At 39.6% G+C, this 20,160-nt stretch overlaps 2 protein-coding genes across 3 annotated transcripts; one reads left to right on the top strand and one right to left on the bottom strand.

The window, feature by feature from the left end:
* Positions 1 to 770: 770 nt before the first annotated feature.
* RBP4 (retinol binding protein 4) lies at positions 771 to 8,389 on the top strand. 2 transcript variants are annotated; one of them, XM_082764186.1, is made up of 6 exons: positions 771 to 919; positions 1,086 to 1,221; positions 1,879 to 2,015; positions 2,175 to 2,281; positions 3,658 to 3,870; positions 8,187 to 8,389. In XM_082764186.1, the coding sequence occupies exons 2-6, from the start codon at positions 1,093 to 1,095 to the stop codon at positions 8,198 to 8,200; spliced, it is 600 nt and encodes a 199-aa protein (XP_082620312.1). In that variant the 5' UTR covers positions 771 to 919; positions 1,086 to 1,092; the 3' UTR covers positions 8,201 to 8,389. The 2 variants fall into 2 exon arrangements, with proteins under 2 accessions (XP_082620312.1, XP_082620311.1); XM_082764185.1 differs by lacking the exon at positions 771 to 919 and having other exon boundaries at positions 1,039 to 1,221.
* Positions 8,390 to 8,543: 154 nt separating this feature from the next.
* FFAR4 (free fatty acid receptor 4) lies at positions 8,544 to 14,703 on the bottom strand. The gene is made up of 3 exons (XM_082764184.1): positions 14,022 to 14,703; positions 13,463 to 13,591; positions 8,544 to 9,792 (listed from the first exon to the last, which is right to left on the bottom strand). The coding sequence occupies exons 1-3, from the start codon at positions 14,541 to 14,543 to the stop codon at positions 9,385 to 9,387; spliced, it is 1,059 nt and encodes a 352-aa protein (XP_082620310.1). The 5' UTR covers positions 14,544 to 14,703; the 3' UTR covers positions 8,544 to 9,384.
* Positions 14,704 to 20,160: the final 5,457 nt, after the last annotated feature.

Below are 20,160 nucleotides of genomic sequence, written 5' to 3'. Positions count from 1 at the left end.
AGATTACATATCTAGAAAATAATTAACAGGTTTTCTCTAATGCTTCCTAAAGATGTTGAAACTATAGAACAAATATTGACTGACAGGCAGCAAAACTTGCCTGAACAGGCTAAAACAATAATGGTTTATATAACTGAAAACAGTTTGTCAAAAACAAAATAGAAATTCTGGAAGCTCTGATTTATATTTGATGCCAAAAGGACCAGATGTGGTGTGTACATGCTCTCAGGTATTTGCAGGGCCACATAAATGTGTTCTGCCTTTTTGAGGTTTTGCAGGGCCTCAGATCCTTCTCCTGAGAGGTAGTTTTGGCACCAGAGCCATCCTTTGGGATGCAGAAGGGAACCATTAGTGTGGATCTGAAAAGGCTTTCAGAGATGGTAGCAGAAACTTGTATGATGGTTGCCACTGTTTATTGGGGGATGAGAGGAGAGAAATTTGGGGAGGAGGTGGAGGAAACAAGCCTGCACCTTGTAACTGGCATATTGGGCAAGAAGTACTTTGGGCTGCAGGGTAAAATGGCAGAGAAGGTGGAGGCGGCTGTGTCCCCTGCTGTGAAAAGGTGTGGTGCCTCTCCTTCCCGTTGTTCTATCCACACACGTGCACACCCCTTCCCCCCAGTGTGAGCTCTGCCTTTGGGTTAAGAAAACCAGAGAGGCATTCGATCCTAGCACCCGCTTGGCTTCAGGTAAAGGTCAAAGACCACCTGAGCCCATGGGTATTATGCAAGGGGCCATTGTGAAGGGGCCCCAGACTGCAGCATGCATCAATCCACCTTCCTACTCCCCCTCCAACTCTGGCTTTGTTCCTCAGGGGATTGCGAAAGCCCCAGGACTACATAAAGCATTCCCTGTCTGGGTGGCCTGGCCACTGCCCCCAACACACAGATCTTGAGAGGCTGCAGGGACTGGCACTGGCTGTAAGGGACCCTGCTGGGGTGGGCTGGGGGGCACTGGGCGCCTTGCCTGCATCAGGGAAAACTGCACAATGCCCTGGGGACCTGTCAGGACAACCCTCCTCCCTTCCCCAGGTGTCTGATGGAGCCCATTGCTGATGCTGTTCTTTGTCTCTTGCTGTTGCTGTAGGGATAGGATGGCCTACACCAGGAGAGCTCTGCCCTGTCTGCTGCTGCTGGCACTCACCTTCCTGGGCAGCAGCATGGCAGAGCGGGACTGCCGGGTGAGCAGCTTCAAAGTCAAGGAGAACTTCGACAAGAACAGGGTAAAACTTTTTTCTCTTCTGGATCTGTGATGTCTTGCCTAGCTGCCCTTCCCAGGCTACAACATCTGGCATCGTGCGGTCACATTTTTACTCAAAGTCACGGATTGCAATACTGAGAAACAGCAGGTGTGTGTGATGTTGCCCACAACTCCACAGTGATGGATCCTGATGCAACCAATACAGGAATATTGCAGAAATGTAGGTCAAGCAGGCTGCTCTCAAACTATATGGTCTAAATGGAAAAGGAGTGTAGTGACTCCATTGTTTTTATGAAAAATGCCTGGTGTTTTCAGGCAACATTACAAAAGAAAATCATATTTATATGTAGATTTGTCAACATGTGCCAGTTGTTCTGCTCCCACCAAATTCTCTGTTCTCAGTACAGGAGAACTGTAAATACAAAAAAAGATACACACACACACACACAAAAAAAAAAAAAAAAAAAAAAAAAAAGAAAAAGTAAATTCTTTCTTTTGTCTGCACTAGGACATGCTAGATGTTAGAAGACTTAAATTTGTTTTTCAGGTACAACTTTAAGGCATGGTGTCAAAGATCTTCATGTCCTTCCCTCTGTCACCCAACCCTAAATTGTAACGTCTGTTTGTAATGTTCTCCATACTTCTAGGGCTAACTGCAGCCTTTCTCATTTCCTTGCAGTACAGCGGCACCTGGTATGCCATGGCAAAAAAAGATCCCGAGGGGCTGTTCCTGCAGGACAATGTGGTAGCCCAGTTTACTGTAGATGAAAATGGACAGATGAGTGCCACTGCAAAGGGCAGAGTCAGACTCTTCAAGTAAGTTTTTTGCAGTCTTTCTTTTGTTCCGTTCCACTAAGTTTCTGCTTTGCTTGCTTGTGCTTCAATCCTACCTTCTATCCCTGTGGTAGTCACACAGTCTCACCAAATCTGTGCTGTTAGGTTTGAATGTGATGTTTTCTTTCTCTCTGATTGCAGTAACTGGGATGTCTGTGCTGATATGATTGGCTCTTTCACTGACACTGATGATCCTGCCAAGTTCAAGATGAAGTACTGGGGAGTTGCCTCTTTTCTGCAGAAAGGAAGTGAGTACTTAGCTATAGAAGATGCAGAGCTAATTAGGGGCCTAGTTATGTTGAATGTCCATGCTTGGGAAGAAAGAAGTAGTGCTGAATTTCTAAAACACTTAAAACATGTAATAACTATAATATAGCAAAGCCTTAACATGAACAGGGTAATTACTTCTTTCTGGATGGGACAGATGTCTGGTTTTGTTTAAAAAACTGAAGACCAGACCTCTGTATATCTTTGTGTTTCTTCTGTTTCTTACCCAGCAATATAATCTAAGGTCACTGTTTGGAAGAAATAAAGTATTTTAAGTATTGTTTTCATTCAGAACTCAGTTACTGGATTGCTCTGTTCTCTGCAAAAAGTCTAACATCAGACTTGGTCCAGCAGGGAAGAGAATTCTTCTACAATCCTTTTGCTTAATCCAGTATCTGCAAATGTAGGGATTTATCTGTTCTAAGAAACAAATATGATCCAGTATATATATATATTCATATTTTCCTCTCCTGTCATTTCTCAGACCCTATGCAAAATTACTTTATTGAGCCAAGTAGACATTCAGTCACTTGTAGCTCAAGACATTTCCATGGATTGTTTCCAAGAAAAGCAGGTAGAATTTGGAAGTGATTGAAACTCCATTCTCTCCAAAAGCACAGTTATAAAGAATGTTTTGGATGCCAATTTCTCCTGAATTGTTGCTGAATCTCCTCACAGCATGCTGATGAGTCAAGTTTTCACGGATACTGCAGATTACTTGCTGATCTGGAGCTCTGTCTTCCTAAAAACTGTGGTCCCCACCCACAGGAGAAACAGGGAAGATAACTGAATTCAACTGGCAACTGCATTAATCTTTTTTCTTACAAATATGGTTTCAGTAACACCCCTGAAGAGAAAATAGTGATGACTTTTGAGTAATCTGGCATGACTGGCATGACCAGGAGCTCTTTTTTTTTTTTTTTTTTTTTTTTTTTTTTTTTTTTTTTTTTTAACTATTCCTGACTGTACCCCTTGTTTGGTTAAAATAAGAAAATCTTCTTAGTGTTCACTGTAGCTCCTCTAATGCATAGTTCTATTTTTGTGTTTGGTGCCATATTTTGTAATGATTTTCAGGCATAGATTTAAAAGATGTTTACTTGCACTCCACATGCTTCTCTTCTTCAATGCCCATGTTAGAGGAGAAGCAGTGGTGCCAACCTTTCTTCTTCTCTCCTTCACTGCCCCTAATATATATGCTTATTTAAAAAAAAAAAAAAAAAAAGTTATTGTATTAACATTGTATTAACTCTATAGAGTTATGACCCTGATCTTTATAGATCTATAGATCTCTATTGGTTTATTATATTTTACTTGTGTCTCTGTAACTCCTTTGCTTCTTTGCTATGGTTTCTTCCAGATGATGATCACTGGGTAGTGGACACAGATTATGATACATATGCTCTTCATTATTCCTGCCGCCAGCTAAATGAAGATGGCACTTGTGCTGATAGCTATTCGTTTGTGTTCTCCCGGGACCCCAAGGGATTGCCTCCAGAGGCACAGAAGATTGTCAGACAAAGGCAGATAGACCTCTGCTTGGACAGAAAATACAGAGTTATCGTTCATAATGGTAAGAGTATTTTTTTTCTTTACAATTTTATTTCAGGACTTACTGAGAAAAGCACTTGAAGTCTGTTGCTTATTAAACAGCAAATACATGAAGTCTTATACTTAGTGGCTGTAATATTGTCTTGTGAAAACTGGAGCTTGTAGTAAGTTAATTTCAACTTTTATTTCTGTTATCTGAAGGAGAGCTAAGGTATACAGTTTTTTATGTGGTGTATCGCATCAGCTGAAATAATAATTAGAGGAAGTTGTAAAACAAATCAATGTAATGTGAGTAAACATAGTAAGGATAAACTTCATTGTTGCTGTAAAGAGAAATTCTCTCTCTTTAAACATGATTCTTTGCCTTCCTTAAAAAGTGTTGGTGAAAGAAATAGAATGTGTTTTCAAAAAATTCTTTGAAAATTATTCACAAAAGGCTTTTAAGGGAAATCAGAATTTTTGGAATGGATACAGATGCAGACTTTGTATCAGCAGAGGGTGTCCATTTCTCAGAGGTCCTCATGCTAATCATTTCACAAAGGTTTATGGAAAAGGGACATATCCCTCATGCTAGAGGTATGACCCTATCTTGAGCTATATAATCAAGTGGAACTTGCAACACAAGGAGTGATACAGATTAGCTCGCTTCTTCTCAGCTCCTCTGTGGCTTATCTTTGCGTCCTACTTTTGGGTCTGAAAAACTGCAGAGAAGCTGTGGGGCTACATTCGCAATGTGCACATTTCCAGCACAACAGAAGTGTTCAAGGGGTGGGGACAGGGGCGAAAGACTCAAGTTGTTTTTAGTCCATCCAGCAAATTATGCCAGTAGAGTGCAGCACAGAAAGTTCAAAAATATATTAGGAAAAGCCAAGTGACTACTTATGCTAGATTAATCAGTGATCTGGAAGAAAACATAGTATATTTACTGATAAAGATTATATATGGAGTGGGAAATAGTAAATTATGAAGAAGATAGATCAGAATATTTAGGGAAAAAAAAAAATAGCAGTTTTCCCCCACTCCTTTCTTTGCATTCTGGAAAACAAGATATTTACAGAATACTTGACTGGTGAATCAGTGGAATGTGAACTCCTTATTCAATGCTATGGCCAAAAGAGCTAGCATGATTCTTGAGTGCATAAATCAGGGGTGTCAAAGATGAATTTACAGATTCATATGAGAATACTGTGCTTGGCATAGGTCCACTTGATATGTCTTGTGTAACTGGGAAGGGTACTGAGGATGAATTAGAAATTTTAAAGAAAAGCAGCGAAAATGATTGAGTTTGCAAAATGTGTCCCCCAGTGAATATTTCAAAAAGCTTGATCGTTTTCTCATCAGGAGAGGTTGAAGACTGACCTGAGCAAAGTCTATGCTTGCCCACACAAGCAGAGAGAATTGGATAGTAAAGGACTTGCAAACATAGGAATAATAAAATAAAATGGATGGAACTTTAAACTGGACACATTCAGAGCAGAAATAAATAGCCATTTGTTTAACTCCAAAGTTCGTTAACCTTTGGAACTATTTATCAAGAGCTGTTCCATGGTCTTCATCACTGAAATCTGTAAATCAAGATAAAAGGCTTTTCTAAACAACATGTTGGAATAAACTGGGATTGACTGAAGGAACTTTGGTGTACTATAAAGAAAGTCAGAACAGATGAGTAGTCAGGTCTTGTGTCTTTATTACCTGTTCATCTGATCTATAAACAGAGAGTAAATATATAGCCATGTTGTAAAGTAAGTATCCTGATAACAGGGTGCCTGAAAGATGTGCTAAGGTGAGTGGTGGCCAGTATAATCATTGGTGACCTGGAAAAAGTGCCTGACAACAATAAAAAAATAAAAATAAAAATAAAATAAAAAATTGAATGAGAATTTGGAGGCAACATAACAGTATTTAAAGCAGGTTTAAGAGAAATCACAGATGCAAATGAAATTGGCTTTTGACTTGTAATAAAGCTTCACAGGAAAAAATTTAACCTGTTGAGTTCTGACCTGTTTGTATAGGAAAGACATCTGTATGATGCAGCAGACAACATAATTAAAATTCTGCTTCATTTGCTGCAGCAATCAGAAAGTTAATGTTGTATTTAATTGCATGAAGTGTAGAATAGAAAATAAACAACATTATTATATAAATAGATGATACTTTCTTGTTTTGAATACCACACTTACTGCTCTTCAAATTAAGTATGGCAAAAATTAACATTTCTGAAGATGAGAAAACAAAATAATGAGATGATTAGAGATGTTATGGAGGTTTCTGCATTAAATCTAAGATAAAGTACATGTATAGATATACAGCTGTTGTTCTTAACTGTGAGAGGTGTATGTTATGGTGGTTCCTTGCATTTCTGTCAAACCAGAGAAAGTTTTTTTTACTGTCCAACTATAAAATCAGGACATTGGCCTAGTCTCAGTACTAGTCTGATTCAGCTCTGTAGAATCTGTGTTTCCATTATTTCTAGGATGCATGAGGCTCACAACGCAATAAATGCATTGTCAATCCTTGCAAGAAAGTATTCCTATGTTTCCAAGTTCTTTACTATCCAATTCTCTCTGCTTGTGTGGGCAAGCATAGACTTTGCTCAGGTCAGTCTTCAAAAAAAAAAAAAAAGAAAAAATGAGTTTATTAATTTATTCATAATTTGTGTTATATCTTTTTAAATATCTTAGAACTTTCATATAATAGAATGCTTGTATTTTTCACATAATATAGATCCAATAGGGTAATTTAAAAATAAAAGCTCAGCATGTTTCTTGAAAGTTAAGCCCCAAATATTCTTTTACTTTCCTGACCTTAATTTAAAACTTGATGTTGTTGCCTCCATTTTTTTACAGAAATATCAAATCTACCAAGATCTGCTGAGTATTGTTCTGTTTCTCCTATCCTCATTTGTATTATTCAGATGTTAGGTGTTGAGTGCTGTGTCTGATAAAACCATTTGAGTCCAATACTGTTTGCAAATGAAAAATGGTAGTCTGGTCTCTAATGTTGTCTGCAGCATTTATAAATGAAACTTAGAGCAAGCAATTTGCATTCTTCCATTACTGTGAACAGACCCGTAATTACCATTTTGTTAGTTGATTCTGAATTATCTGGTACCATTAAGCTGAGTTCCTGAATATCAAAAATGTTTGGAAATGAGAGAATGACTGCAAGCTACATTGACAAAAGATTATTAAAAGCTTTATATTAGAAACTCACAAAAATCACTTAATTCCTCATGAAATGAAGCATGAGCCTTGCTACTTTAGTTTTAATTCTGCTATTAAGAGCTGCAGAAGTATTAGCAAAAAGAGCCAACTTCAATTATCTGCACAAGCCTGTATTAAGCTGTTATTGCGGTAAAATTCTGATTGAAGTTAATAGACACTGCAAGAATAGGCTTGTATCTGTTTCTGATTGTGCATACTCTGCCTATGTCTTGAAGCTAAATATTTTTTCTGTTGATCTATCCATAACTTTTTTAATTTATACTGTACTAAATGCACCCCAAAAGACTAATAGATGTACAAACCTTGCCTTGATGGAAAAAATAATAATATATATTATATATTATATATTATATATTATATATTATATATTATATATATCTTTGTATACTGGCTGTTTTAGGCAAAAGAGAAACATAGGATTTGTTGTTGTTATAACTGATCTTGCATTTCTGGTGGTAGCTCCCTTCCAAATATACATCCGGCTGTACTGTATACACTGACACAGTCTCTCAGAGTATATAACACAGTTGCTTTTAAGTTTTTCAACGTGGGAGTGGATATCACAGTGTGGCTACTTTCAGAGCAAGCTTTTAGAGCTTGTTATTAATAGAATTTAAAACTAAATCTGCAGTTTAGCATTTATTAGAAGCAAAAATTCTGAATTAAATAACAGTATTTTCAGCTAAAGAGTAGTAAATTCAACTAATTTACTATTGCCATTAGAAATTTTGGAGGTCAGGAGATTCTAATTTTGTTGAAAGACGTACTTAAAGTAATAATTTTAAAATTGAAAATACTTTGAAGCTTGTTTAAGTACATAAATAACACTTCTACCTGTGATCTATTCAATGCCTTGCTTGTCAAAGTATTAAAATGATCAGGACAGGTTTAACAGATTGGATAAATTCCTGTTTTGTTTTGAGTTGAAAATTCTTTGGGCTTATAAAGTGCAGAGCTAAGTATTGGCACATCATTACAAGCAACAGACTACTGGACTTAAAAACATATTAAAAGTAATTAAATACGTATTCATTTTAAGTTTGGTGAAAGTGTGTATATTATAGTTTTGTCTAATGTGGATGAAAAACTAAATTTGGGTTTTTGTGTGTTACAGGATTTTGCTCTTAAGAAGATCCAAAAATATGGAAGTAAACCACGTGACAGCACCATGGATGTAAAGTTAATACGTTGATCAGGTGCTCTTTTGAAAAGCCTTTGGATGGCTTCATTTAGATTTTGAATATATTTATCTGAGCTGCATAGCTCATCTTGTTAATAAACCAATGAAACATTTTAATAAACTCAAATTACAGGGGATGCAAATTGTCTGTATGCACATCTGTACATATGTAGGCATTGGTTTTATTAATAAACCATTATCATAATGCACTATTTTAAATTGCTGACAGATGCCAATAATTAAGAATTTTTTTTTGTTGTTATTGATTTCAATTTCTGACTAATGGTGTTTTAATTGGAATATATATGTATGTATTTGCTTTCTAAAACTTACTTTCTTTTCAAGTATGATGTCATCTTTTTTTTCTAGGAAATACTGGAAATCTTTTCCAATAGCATTTTAGAAAGGAGGAAGGAATTTCAATGACTGTATATATCACTGCTTAATTTTATGACTACTGAAGACACCAAAAATGCATCCTTTTTAAAGAAATAATTTAAACATAACAAGTAAACATTTATTGTTTATTTATAAATTAACAGGCATTACATCCACATTTTTAATTTGAGATGGAACCAAAACAGTCATTCTTTTGGTGACGTTTATCATCTCATCTGCCCAAACCTTTATTCAGGTAGTCAGTTTTCTAACTGTATAATCAAGTGTCCTTTTTCTGGTAATTTACAAGAGCAGATACTCTCTGTGGATGTACATTTTCACAAGCAAGTTGATCTCACTCAGTAGAAAAAAACAGATTAAAAATGGAACAGGTCTACTCTTGATATGGCTTCATTATAACTTCATTAAAGTTAATAACATTTATGTCAACAGAAAATGTACTCCCATAGAATTTAATTCTTCTGCTAAGTACTTCAACTATTTTACACTCACCAAATTCACTGCCATATTTCAATTTCTTCCAGTATAAATTCAATCCATTGGATTAAATTGTGCAATCTTACTGAGGCAAAGCAACGAATTCAAGAGAATTAAAATTAGCTTCTTTTTTTTTTTTCCTTTTTTTCTTTTTTTGCCTCTTCCAACATGTAATACTATAGTATAATGACCTATTCAAACTGGGATAGTATAGCCATTAACATTCAAAGTGTGTCACTGTTCAGACTTTAAATAATTATCTAGTAATGAAAGACAAATTAGGTTGTTCACGTTTACTTCTTTTTGCAGTGGTTTCTGTACCAGCCCCATTCCCTGTATGGTTCCCTGTAAAATAGAGAAGAATTTCCTGACATTTACGTCTGAAATGGGCAACATTATACAAAACTGGGTTGACAACAGAGTTAGCAAAAGTGAATAGCACTATCCAAAAGAAAACTGATGGCAAAATATTTAAATCTTGCTTGTAGTTCTGGACTAAAATTAAAAAAACAATGATTATAATTGGGCTCCACATGATGAAGAAGGAGATCATCAACACAATGAGGGCTCGGAATAGTTTGTAGTCCTGCTGGGAAACACGAATCTGATGATTATGTGAGTAGGCCAAACCAGCATTTAAACTTCTTCTTGATGCTTTTGTAATCTGCAGTAAAAGAGAAGAAAGTAGATTTCACTGAAACCTAGAAATATTCTTAACACATTTTTATAGTTGCAAAAGCAAGTCTCTGCACATGATGTTTCCATTTTGAAAAGTGACTACTTAAAAAGGCATTGGAGAATTCCATGTTTACTTTTTGTTAATGGTTTCATTTCAAATATTTTCACTTTACTACCGAGGTTTTTCTTCCTCTCAGCTGTGAGCTCACCTCAGTATTAATTGAACTGGTTGTTCTCTGTATGGCTCTCCAGAAGCCATAAATACTATTCAGCATAAAATAGGGCCTTAATTACTCATGAAATCCCATTAACTTCAAATTACGACTTCATTTTCTCTATCTAAATAATCACATTGATTTTTCCACAAATGCAAACTGGAACACAGCTAACAAACCTGTTGATGCACAAGAACGAACACAATCCAATTCTCTTATGGCCATGTTGGTATTATAAGGTAGGTATTAGAAGGAGCATGAATTTATTACAGTAACGAAATCACGGTATGTTTTAATTTTGAATGGGATTTCAGGTTTTGTGTAAACTCTTAAGTTTTTCAGTCAATAATCAGAATTGCTTTCTATGAATTAATCTGAAATCTTACAGATCCTTTTGTCACTACTAAAATCTCTGTGTCTTGTAAAATTACTGTCTGATGTAATAAACCAGAGGATGGCTAGTTTGGGAATCTACTATTCATGGGTATGTATCATCTGTCATTACATAGAATATTGAATCCCAAGGTCTTGCAGAAAACTTTAAATCTTAAGCTCTACTCACAATGTCTTCATTTTAATTTGCACAGAACATTTGAAGTCTGTTAGATTTATATATGTGATGCAAAGTAAAATATATATATATATATATATTTGGAAAAAAAAAAAGCTAAATAATCAAGATGCCATTTTACCCCAAGTATGGTTATTTTCAAAAGCTTCAATCAATCTGGTATTTAAATAGGAAAGTCTAAAGCATAAGAGTCTTTCTGCTATTTGTATGTGTGGCATTTCCCTTTACCAATAACTAAGAGAAGGATAACACTAGTATGAGTAATACTTAATAGTTTCCTGGTTCAGGTAAAGATGAAAATGGTTATAGACATTGAGTAATTTGTTCTTCTTCCTGCAGTTTTCTGAGTCTGTCACAGAGATTGATGTCCTAGAATAAGTATCCTGTAAGAACCTAGACATCTACCAACAATATCAATAGCCACTTCCCTGATTTAAAAGGGGCAGAGAATTCTGGTATTTTGAACTATACCAGCTTGATCATCTCCTACTGTACCTTCCTGACATCCAGAAATCAGGCTAACTCTTAATGATTCAAGAGTTGTTCCCAGAGCATACATAACCCACCTTAGTAAGAACATGCACTGCATAAAATACAAAGGACTAATGCCCACTTCAAATATGTGTGCAGGGTTTTAAGCATTTGTCCAAAAAGTAGGAAAAACAAGCTCTGTACCCTCCTCAGCTTCCAGTTTTCAAAGCAATGTCTACAGAAAGTCCTCAACCAGCAGGTTTTGTATCTACCATAAAAGTACCCTCCATCTTTGCTGTTGGAACTGCACAGTCTAGAACTGAGAATAAAAGAATCACCAGCACTGCAGTAAGATGCAACTGCATCTGAATGAAATGCTCAACTGAAACAGGGTGACAGTGACATGTTTTGGATCCCTTTTTGGTGTGCCTAGCATAAGGAATCTAGACACATACAGTGGGAATCTGGACTACATTCTGAGGACAAGTAATTTAAAGGTCATGTATATACAAGTAAGTAACATCTTTACTGGTTTTTGCCTTTTATCTAAATCCATATGGGTTGGGCCATACCTGAAGGGGGAACACTGCAAAAACAAGTAACTCCATTAATTAAACGTGCCTTCTAGCCTGTCGTTTTTGCCAGTGTTCTGGGAAGTGTTGTATAAAAATAATGTTCAGTTTCAGATTAAATTGAGCTACATTTGTAGAGTATATTTCTTATTAACTTAGAGCGTTTGTAGTGAATCATCATCCTCATAGATACTGTGTTAAATGAATACACTAATGCTTTGAACTTCTTGCAGTAATATTTAGCATTGTACCCAGTGAGTACTGGCATCATGGAGTGTTCTGACAAAGTTAGAGTGAATCTGTTCGACTCAAGGATTAAAATATACTCCATCTGAGTTCTGGGTGCTTTCCGGAAAGCTGTGTAAGAAAGAATCAATTACAACATATGGGAATCTGCTATAGGCCTTATTCCTTTTTCAGTTCAGGAGAAGTGGTAACACATCTCAGCATCTGTGTTATCAAGCTGGAAAAGAAATGCGAGCATAGCAGCAAGGGGTTGTTTTGTAATCCAGTATGCTGAACACTTTTTGGGGATTCTATATCCATATGTGCCACTGTGTTTTCTAAATCTACCTGTAATAATCTGGAGTCTGCAAGGACAAGCAGAACACCATTCCTGTCCTACTCTCTGAACAAGGACTGTGGCATTTGTTGGCCTGCAGTTTCTTGCAATTTTTTCAAAGGGCTTGGACTCCCCGTTGAGTTACTGTATGCTTTCCACGTACAGATAGTATGAGGTTGCAAAAAGCAAGTATTTTACTTCACTAGAAGAGGTTTACCTAATGCATTTACCTCAAGATTGTAATGAGGTTAGAGTGTAGATAAACTTAGAACTGATGACTGACAAGTTTGAGTCTGATCAATAGCAGTCCATTGAGAGCCTTGGAGTCTAGGTCCCAGGTTCATGTACACCTACATATACCTTTGGTTCACATACCCACAGCTTCTGGTGCTCCCCATTTCACCAATTAATTCCCTGCTCAATAATTGGTGTATTTTGAGGTTCCTTTCCAAAGCTTTTACTTTTCCGTAGTAAAATAGTATGAGAAATTTAATTAGCCCATACAGGAAACAAGAATCTTTCCAGGGCAGTTGCTAAAAAACATACATTCTTGTGCTTAGTTTGTAGTTTTCTAGTTCTTTTCTCACACCGTTTTTGGAAGAGGAGGGGTTATGAAATCAGATTTTTAAAAGGAATTTAGGTGCCTAGTACCATGCTTGCTAGGATATAGACTTTGGTGCCTGTATTTCAACATCTACTCAGAATGTGGATATGGTGTTCCATTTGCACATTGCAAAGTCAGAAGTTGTGGAGGAATAAATGTGTTCTAATAAAATCTGTGAAATAGAAATCCACACAGAAAACAGAAAAATCAGTAGATCTAAAAGGGGAAGGACTGTTGTTTCCAATCCTGCTTTTCTTTGCTTTCGTACAACTCCCTTGCAAGTCTGTGGAGTCTAAGCTAAAGAAATGCAACATCTAAGCATTTCAGATACTTAAGTCTGTATGCATTTAGGAGATTCAGAGTCTTTAAATATGAATAATACATAAATGGAGAAGGGTATTATATACTGCATATAAATGACGACAAACTTTATGTTAGGCTTCTGGTAATGTGCCGTTCAAGCATGTCTTTAGTTGAAAGGTACATGCTTACAGGTTGAAACGTCACAGTTTATATCACACATTTTCTACTAATAATGTGCTAATAATGAGAGCTAATAATGTCTATATTCTTTAAGTGTGTTTGCATACAATGATGGTATGTTGATGCCTAGTGAATGGTTGTTTACTTCTCCTAGTTGTATAACAAAATAGAAAAGTACCTGCAAGATTTTGGAGTAACTGATGACAATGACTAATCCCGGTATTAAAAAGACAACAATGGCATAGGTCACATCCCAAAGTACTTCTCCTGCAGTGCTGGGCCAAACCAAGGTGCAAATCTGAACCTCCTGTTTGCAAAGAATAAAGAAGAAAAATAACATTGTACAGTTTTTACCACAACGTTGTCCTTATCTCCCTCTGTGCCTATGGAGAAAGTGGGTGCAGACTAAACTGAACCCGTGTAAACTTTCATGTATCACTTTATGGTTTTAAAAGCCCACACGTGTACAGATAGGTGAGTTGTCCTCGATTTAGTCAGTGCCAGCAATTCCAGACCATATGCTAACGGCATTTTTACACACTAACGTGTACCGAAACGGGGAATTTCGACCTACAAAGGGCAGAGGAGCAGCCTGACCCTCCACGAGCCCCATTTCAGGACGGGCCGGGGGCCGGCTGCTGCCCGCCTCATAGCCCGCTGCCGCCCGCTCCCCGGCGCCGCTCGCCCCCCGGTGGCGGAGGCAGAGAGCCTGGAGCCTTCCCCCCGCTCGCCCCTACCTCCCCGGCGGCGGCGGGCAGCCGCACCACGGTGAAGAAGCAGCAGAGCGGCAGGGTGACGGCGGCGGCGAAGCCCCAGACGAGGAGGGCGGCGACCAGCACCTTGCGGCGGCGGCAGGCAGCGTGGCGCAGGCGGGCGATGCTGACGACGCGCTCCAGGCTGACGGCCGACAGGGAGAGGATGATGACGGTGCCGCTGAGGGTCATCACGTAGAAGAGCATGTGGCAGATGACGTCGCCCAGCACCCAGGACTCGGTCCAGCGCACGACGCCAATGAAGGGGATGGCGGTGATGAAGAGCAGGTCGGCGCAGAAGAGGTTGAGGACCAGGCAGTTGGCGACGCACAGCCGGTGCCGCCGCCAGGCCAGCAGGCAGATGCCCCAGACGTTGCCCAGCAAGGCCAGAAGGAAGATGGAGCCCAGCGCCACTGACTCACCGACACGCAGGGCCGTCACGTTGCGGCCCCTGAAGTCTGAGAAGAAGGGGAAGTAGGTCTTTTCGTCCCCCGCGGCCCCGGGCATGAGGGCGGCCAGTGGGCATGAGCGAGTTAAGGGAACGGCTGCGCTCCCAGCCGCCACGGTGGCACCCGGGGTGCCCTCCTGACACGGGGCGGGGGGCTGGCCGCCATCCCCCTTCTCGCCTTCCTCCTGGCACTGCTGCCGAGGGCTCGGCCGTGCCAGCCGTGTGATTTATGGCCCTCGTGCCGGAGTGGAACAAGGAAGTGGGAGGGTAAACACGGCGCAACTCACACAAAGGCGAGGCCGGTGCGCGTGGGGAGGCAGCAAGGGGCTGGGCGCAAGTGGGGCCACCCAGCACCTCTCTGGGAGGGCGTGTGGCACAGCGGTGGCACCTCCATGCCGAGGGGACCCAGCCTGGCCACATCCTTCAGGGTGGTCCTGGTCTGACCTGCTCTCCAGACAGGCCCCTGAGGTGCCAGTGACCTGGGGAGGCTTCCCAGACTTTGCCATGATGCACCCCTCCGCTGGGAGCACCTGTGGTAAAGCACAGGGCAAAGCAAAAACTCCAGGAAGGGCTTTCAAGGAGGAATGGCTCTGAGAGCCCTTCTAGGGGCCAGGATAACAAGTGCTGTTGTAAGGTAAAAAAAGAGGGATTTACCCATTGCCTTATGTCTTGCTAGTGTTTTTTGGAAACAGCGGTCCTGTGCGTTGCATGTGCTGACGGTGGTCCACTGTGGGGAGGAGACATTACAATACTGTTCTGGGGAGCCTTGTACTAGTTTGATCCAGAGTCCTACCTTTCTGTGCTACGAGTTCTTGAGGAAGAAACCTCATTAATCAAGATGTGTAGGAAATAGCGTCATTTTTCAGGACATTAATTTCTAAGTGTTTGCTCAAATTGTAAAGGAGGCTTTCCTTCTTACGCTCTTCATTCCAGATGATTTAGAAATGGACAGGGAGTGAAGCGTATAAATCATCACAAACAAGAGATAATGCCTCATAAAAGAAGATAAAATGTTTTCAGAAAGTGTGTAAACAGTTGTATAACTTCAGACAGCTCTAGATGAATTAGTTTGATTCAGTGCCAATGTAGGTGCTTGAGGTTTCTGTTAGAGGCTTTGCCATATGGAGCTACTTCTTTTGATTTTCTTATCTACTGTATTCTAGGTGAGAGTTATTCCGTACTGATATATCAGCAGGGCTTCGTAAGCAGACATTGCTTTTGCAGTATTCTGGATGTGACCCCTGAAATGAACCTGTTACGTAATGGCATTAGCAGGGATTCCAGAAACTTGGTCATTCTAGGAGATGATCACGTAATGCGGACTGACAAGAGCAAGATTTTTACTGGACCACTTCCCACGTCTTTGCCAGTGCAGAATTTGCATTTCTTTAAATTAGCATGTTTTCTCTTGAGCTAGAGTGGCACAAACTCTTCATTCTGTCTCATCAGAGTTTGCAGGGCCACTTAAGCAGGTAGAGGAGATGCTCCTACTACTTCCTGCTGATTTGTATTTGACTGTATCAGATGTGGGCAGATTGGCTAGTGAGTGGGTGGCTGCTCTGAACAGTGACCTCAAAAGAAGGCAATAGGAAAACCTGGAAAGATGAAATTTTGGCAGCCAGCAACACAAGTGACTGGCAAGTGTCTGAAAACACATTTTATTCCATATCATTCGCTAGGAGAAAAAACTGCACCTATATTGCAGAAGGTTCAGCGAAGCTTGTCATATCCAGGCACAATTTATACTGACTGTGCCATGGACTGATTCCGTAAAATTCATAACAAATCTTGAAATATGGCAAGTACCTTCCTGTTGCTACAATCAGTCAGGCGTGGAAGTTGATACAAGCTGACAAAGTAGCCCCAAAGCTGTGGGCAAATAGCAGTAGCAGCCATGAGGTTGGTTCTGATAGAGGCTGGCATGTGGTAAAGGGCAATTTTCAGAGGTCTGGCTGTGCCTGTGCAAAAGCTTAGAAGGCATTAACAGGACTTGTAGGGAGTAGCTGACCACTGGTAGCACAGATCAATGCAAATCATGTTATGAATAAAATCTTTATGCCCTTAGGCACCAGTGAAAACTGAAGTTGGAAACGGATCCTATGAATTCAGGGTAAACACAATGGAAACTGATTGCAGGAAAGAAAAAAGGGAGGGAATCATACAAAGTAGAGTTATTGAAGAAGTGAAGATACGTTCAGTCAGGAAGGAAAGAAATGCTGTGGAGGAGCAGAAGATCTGAAAATGTGGAAGTATTGGGATAGGTCCTTGATCTTCTTTAGAAAGGGTCACCTTTAGCTTTGGTCCTTAGGTGTGAATGAGAACCTTATTTACTTGGTATAAACCTGTTGTTTGCTCAGGAGTACCAAAGCAAAGTGCTGCTTTCAGTATGCTGTCAGTGAGAGAGCTTCAGGCTGGCCTGTGTACAGAATATTGTACATGGAGACTGCAGAGGTGTGAAGAAACAAGCACATTTCAGTGGGGCTTTATCAAATGAATTGGAGCTCCTTGCAGGTAAAAACCAGTCTGATTATTCATGGGTTTAATGGATCCATTTACCTAAAAAAATAGTTTTCTTTTCCCTCTCATGAAGTACAAAAGCTGTATTTGCTGTTGGATAGGTGCAATCATAGCAACCATCACATCGTGAAAGCTGAGGAAGGGAGGAATCATAACCTCAATATAGCACTTTTGCACTACTGTAATAGGTGGATGCTGTGTGTAGTATATAGTCCACATACGCTTATGAAAAGGAAGTGATTAACAAAATGCTTGGAAACCTGTTACAATTGCTTAACCTATATCATTTTTTCAACCTACTTGCTCTTGTACTTTCAGAAGTGATGCAACACAGAGTCAATTCAGATTTCACAGTTCTAGCCTAAATGAAATTTATGAGGCTCTCTGTGGATCTAGTTAGCCAGCCTAGGGGGAAAAATATCTTGTTTCTGTTTTTGTGCTTTTTGTCCTGAATAAAAGCCCAAGTCTTTACCTCCTCTATGGCAATTAAAGGCTCTGTTACCTGATATCATAAGCCAGGCTCTGTTTTTCAGATTGTTCCCCTGACAACCGTGAACTGTCACGACAGATGGGGATAGTTCAGCTTATTTATTTCTTGGGCATAAGAAAGACATCTCAGAGAGACCTCCTGGGCTAGTTGATGCTGGGAGGTGGGCATTCTTGTTCCACTTGGACATGACCTTGGAAAGCTTCTGCCTTATTTATGTATTCTCTTGCCTGTAGTTTGTTGTGTAGGTCTTTGGGCAGTATTTCCCTGCACTTGTGTCACTATGAGTAAATAGTACTCACTTTTGTAACAGGTGCGTTGTATATTTACTGTTTGCTAAGCAATATAAGTTTACTGTGTTAGAAATGTTGACTCTGTCATCACAAAAGAGGTTCCGAGCTGGCAGGCTGGCAGGTGACTCAAGCTGTGTCTATATAATAAAGGTTTTAGCACAACTTGCAACACAGATGAGCTTTCTATTTTCATCTTTTTTTTTCACTTACCATACTTGTAGCTGTTCTTCTAGATACTATTAATAATGCACTTGAAAGCAGCTATGCCATTTTCATGTTTGTTTCAAGTGTAAATCTATTTTTATTTATTTTGCATTTTTATGGAGTTTTCTAACTGCTCATGCACAGTATGCTTTCAATATCAATGAGCTGAAGCATTTACACCAATGTCTAAGGGATTATTTTAAACTTGATGCAAATTTAAATGCATTTGTTTGTCTTTATATAGTAGCAAGCTCACCCACTCCAGCATCCACAGAAAATAACAGATGCTCATTGGATCTGTGTGATCTTGTCAAGAACTAATCCCAGTTTCTTGTGGGGAGTCTCATTTTCCTGTGCTCAGTAACCATCACTAGCAGGCTGGGTTGTGTGCCAAGGCTGCTGTAGATTCTGCTGCAGCAGAATTACTGGCCAATGCCTCAGACTAAAGCAAAGCCACCAATAATACGCTCAGTGGATGTGCTTACTAAAACAGCTGGGTCAGATTTTTGTCATCAACACCCTCCCACCCCCAAGCTTCCTGTTACTAATTTTCAGGTATGCATTATGTTACTCACATACCTGCTGATGAGCTTTGATGCAGGGCCATCAAGGCAAATACCATGTTGTTCCTCTGAAGGATTTACAAACAAAACTTGTCACCAACCTGTCTTGCTCATGAGATGTACGTGGACCTTCTCTGAACATGCCTGCCCACTGGGCTGCACACAGTGCAGAGATCACAGACATCGTCATCTTCCTTTGTATTCCAGAACCCAGTGATCAGAGAATGCTCTTAGTTATGGTTTGGCTTGCTTTATTTCCCTTACATCTCATCTTAGAAGAGTAACTTGTTGAGAGCAGCAGTGGTCCTTCAGGTCAAAATCAGGAAGCAAGATTTGCCTCTGAAAGCCATGGACTTCTGAAATAAGGGCTACAGGGTGCTTCTCTGCAACAAAGAAAAACTGTCTTTACTGGAAGACAGGGGTTGTACTCAGCTAGGATTAAACTACGACTAGAGAAAGAAAAAAAAAAAAAAAAAAAGCAACACCAATAAGAAGTACAGCTAACTCTAAGATATGATGTAAAACCCTCTAACTTCCCAAGTGTAACACTAAATCATATTATTTCCCACACTGTTCATGTTTTTCATTATTAGTGGCTGTTTGGGAGTCTGGTTACGTTATAATTTAATATGAAATGATTAAAGAGATGTGACTTACAGCTTCTCATAAACCATGTCCAGAACGCGTGGATACCTAAATGATACGTGTAGTTTTCTGTCCAGTTAAATGAGATAATGCTAACCAGATCATACTTGTTACATTGATAAAACTCGTGCTCTCGCAGATGCAGTCTGCGTATACACTGCTTTTGAGTAGGTCAGGAAAATTAAACCTGGCTGCACTTCTGTCAAGAAGCAAACTGGATGTCATTATGATAAGGTCCCAGACTTGTTTATTACAGGATATTCTGAGGCACTATGTCTTGCTCACTCATCTTGTGACTACTTATTCAGTATAAAACACTTAAGCAGCAATTACACAGAGACCACAGAAATGAATGTAGGTCCCTGCCTGCTGGTGGGGAGCTCTGTTGCAGTTCTGAAGGGGAACTGGGTGCAAGAGCAGGCCTCGCTTTGTGGGTATCTGACATGGACAATGTCCACTTTTTTTGCAATAAAAGACTCATTTGTCCTGGGCAGTCAGTGCTAGAAGAAAATTTACATCTGCAAATCCTTAACTCTACCTCCTTTTTTGCACACTCAACCTTTCCCAAGGATGGTTTCATGCTTCCTTGGATAGCTCTCCTCAGTACGTGGCTTCCTGATTTGTGTTCTTGGGCGCCCTGTGGGCTGGATCCCAAACTCCCAGCTTGGAGCTCTGGAAGGTGTAAAGAGACAGAGTGAGGAAGAGCCAGACACTATAGCTCTGCTTGTTAAAATGATGTGGGAATGAGGCGCTTCCCAGCACTAGGGAATACAGTAGCATCGAGGTGCACCAGTGGAGTTCAGATGCGAGTGCAATTACTAATTTAAAATGGCTTTGTCTGCTCAGACAAGAAGTTTAAACAGACATGGTAATGCCAATATTTTTTCCAGTTGAGAAACAAGGTGAAGTTAAATTGTTAAAATGACTTCTGGTGCAGTAGTTACTAATTTCATGTGTTGTGAAAGAA

This window comes from Aythya marila (genome assembly GCF_965140915.1).
Source record: "Aythya marila genome assembly, chromosome: 7".
In the NCBI taxonomy this organism is placed as follows: Eukaryota; Metazoa; Chordata; class Aves; order Anseriformes; family Anatidae; genus Aythya; species Aythya marila.
Note: the sequence above shows the minus strand (reverse complement) of the source record. Positions and strands in the feature narration are given on the sequence as shown.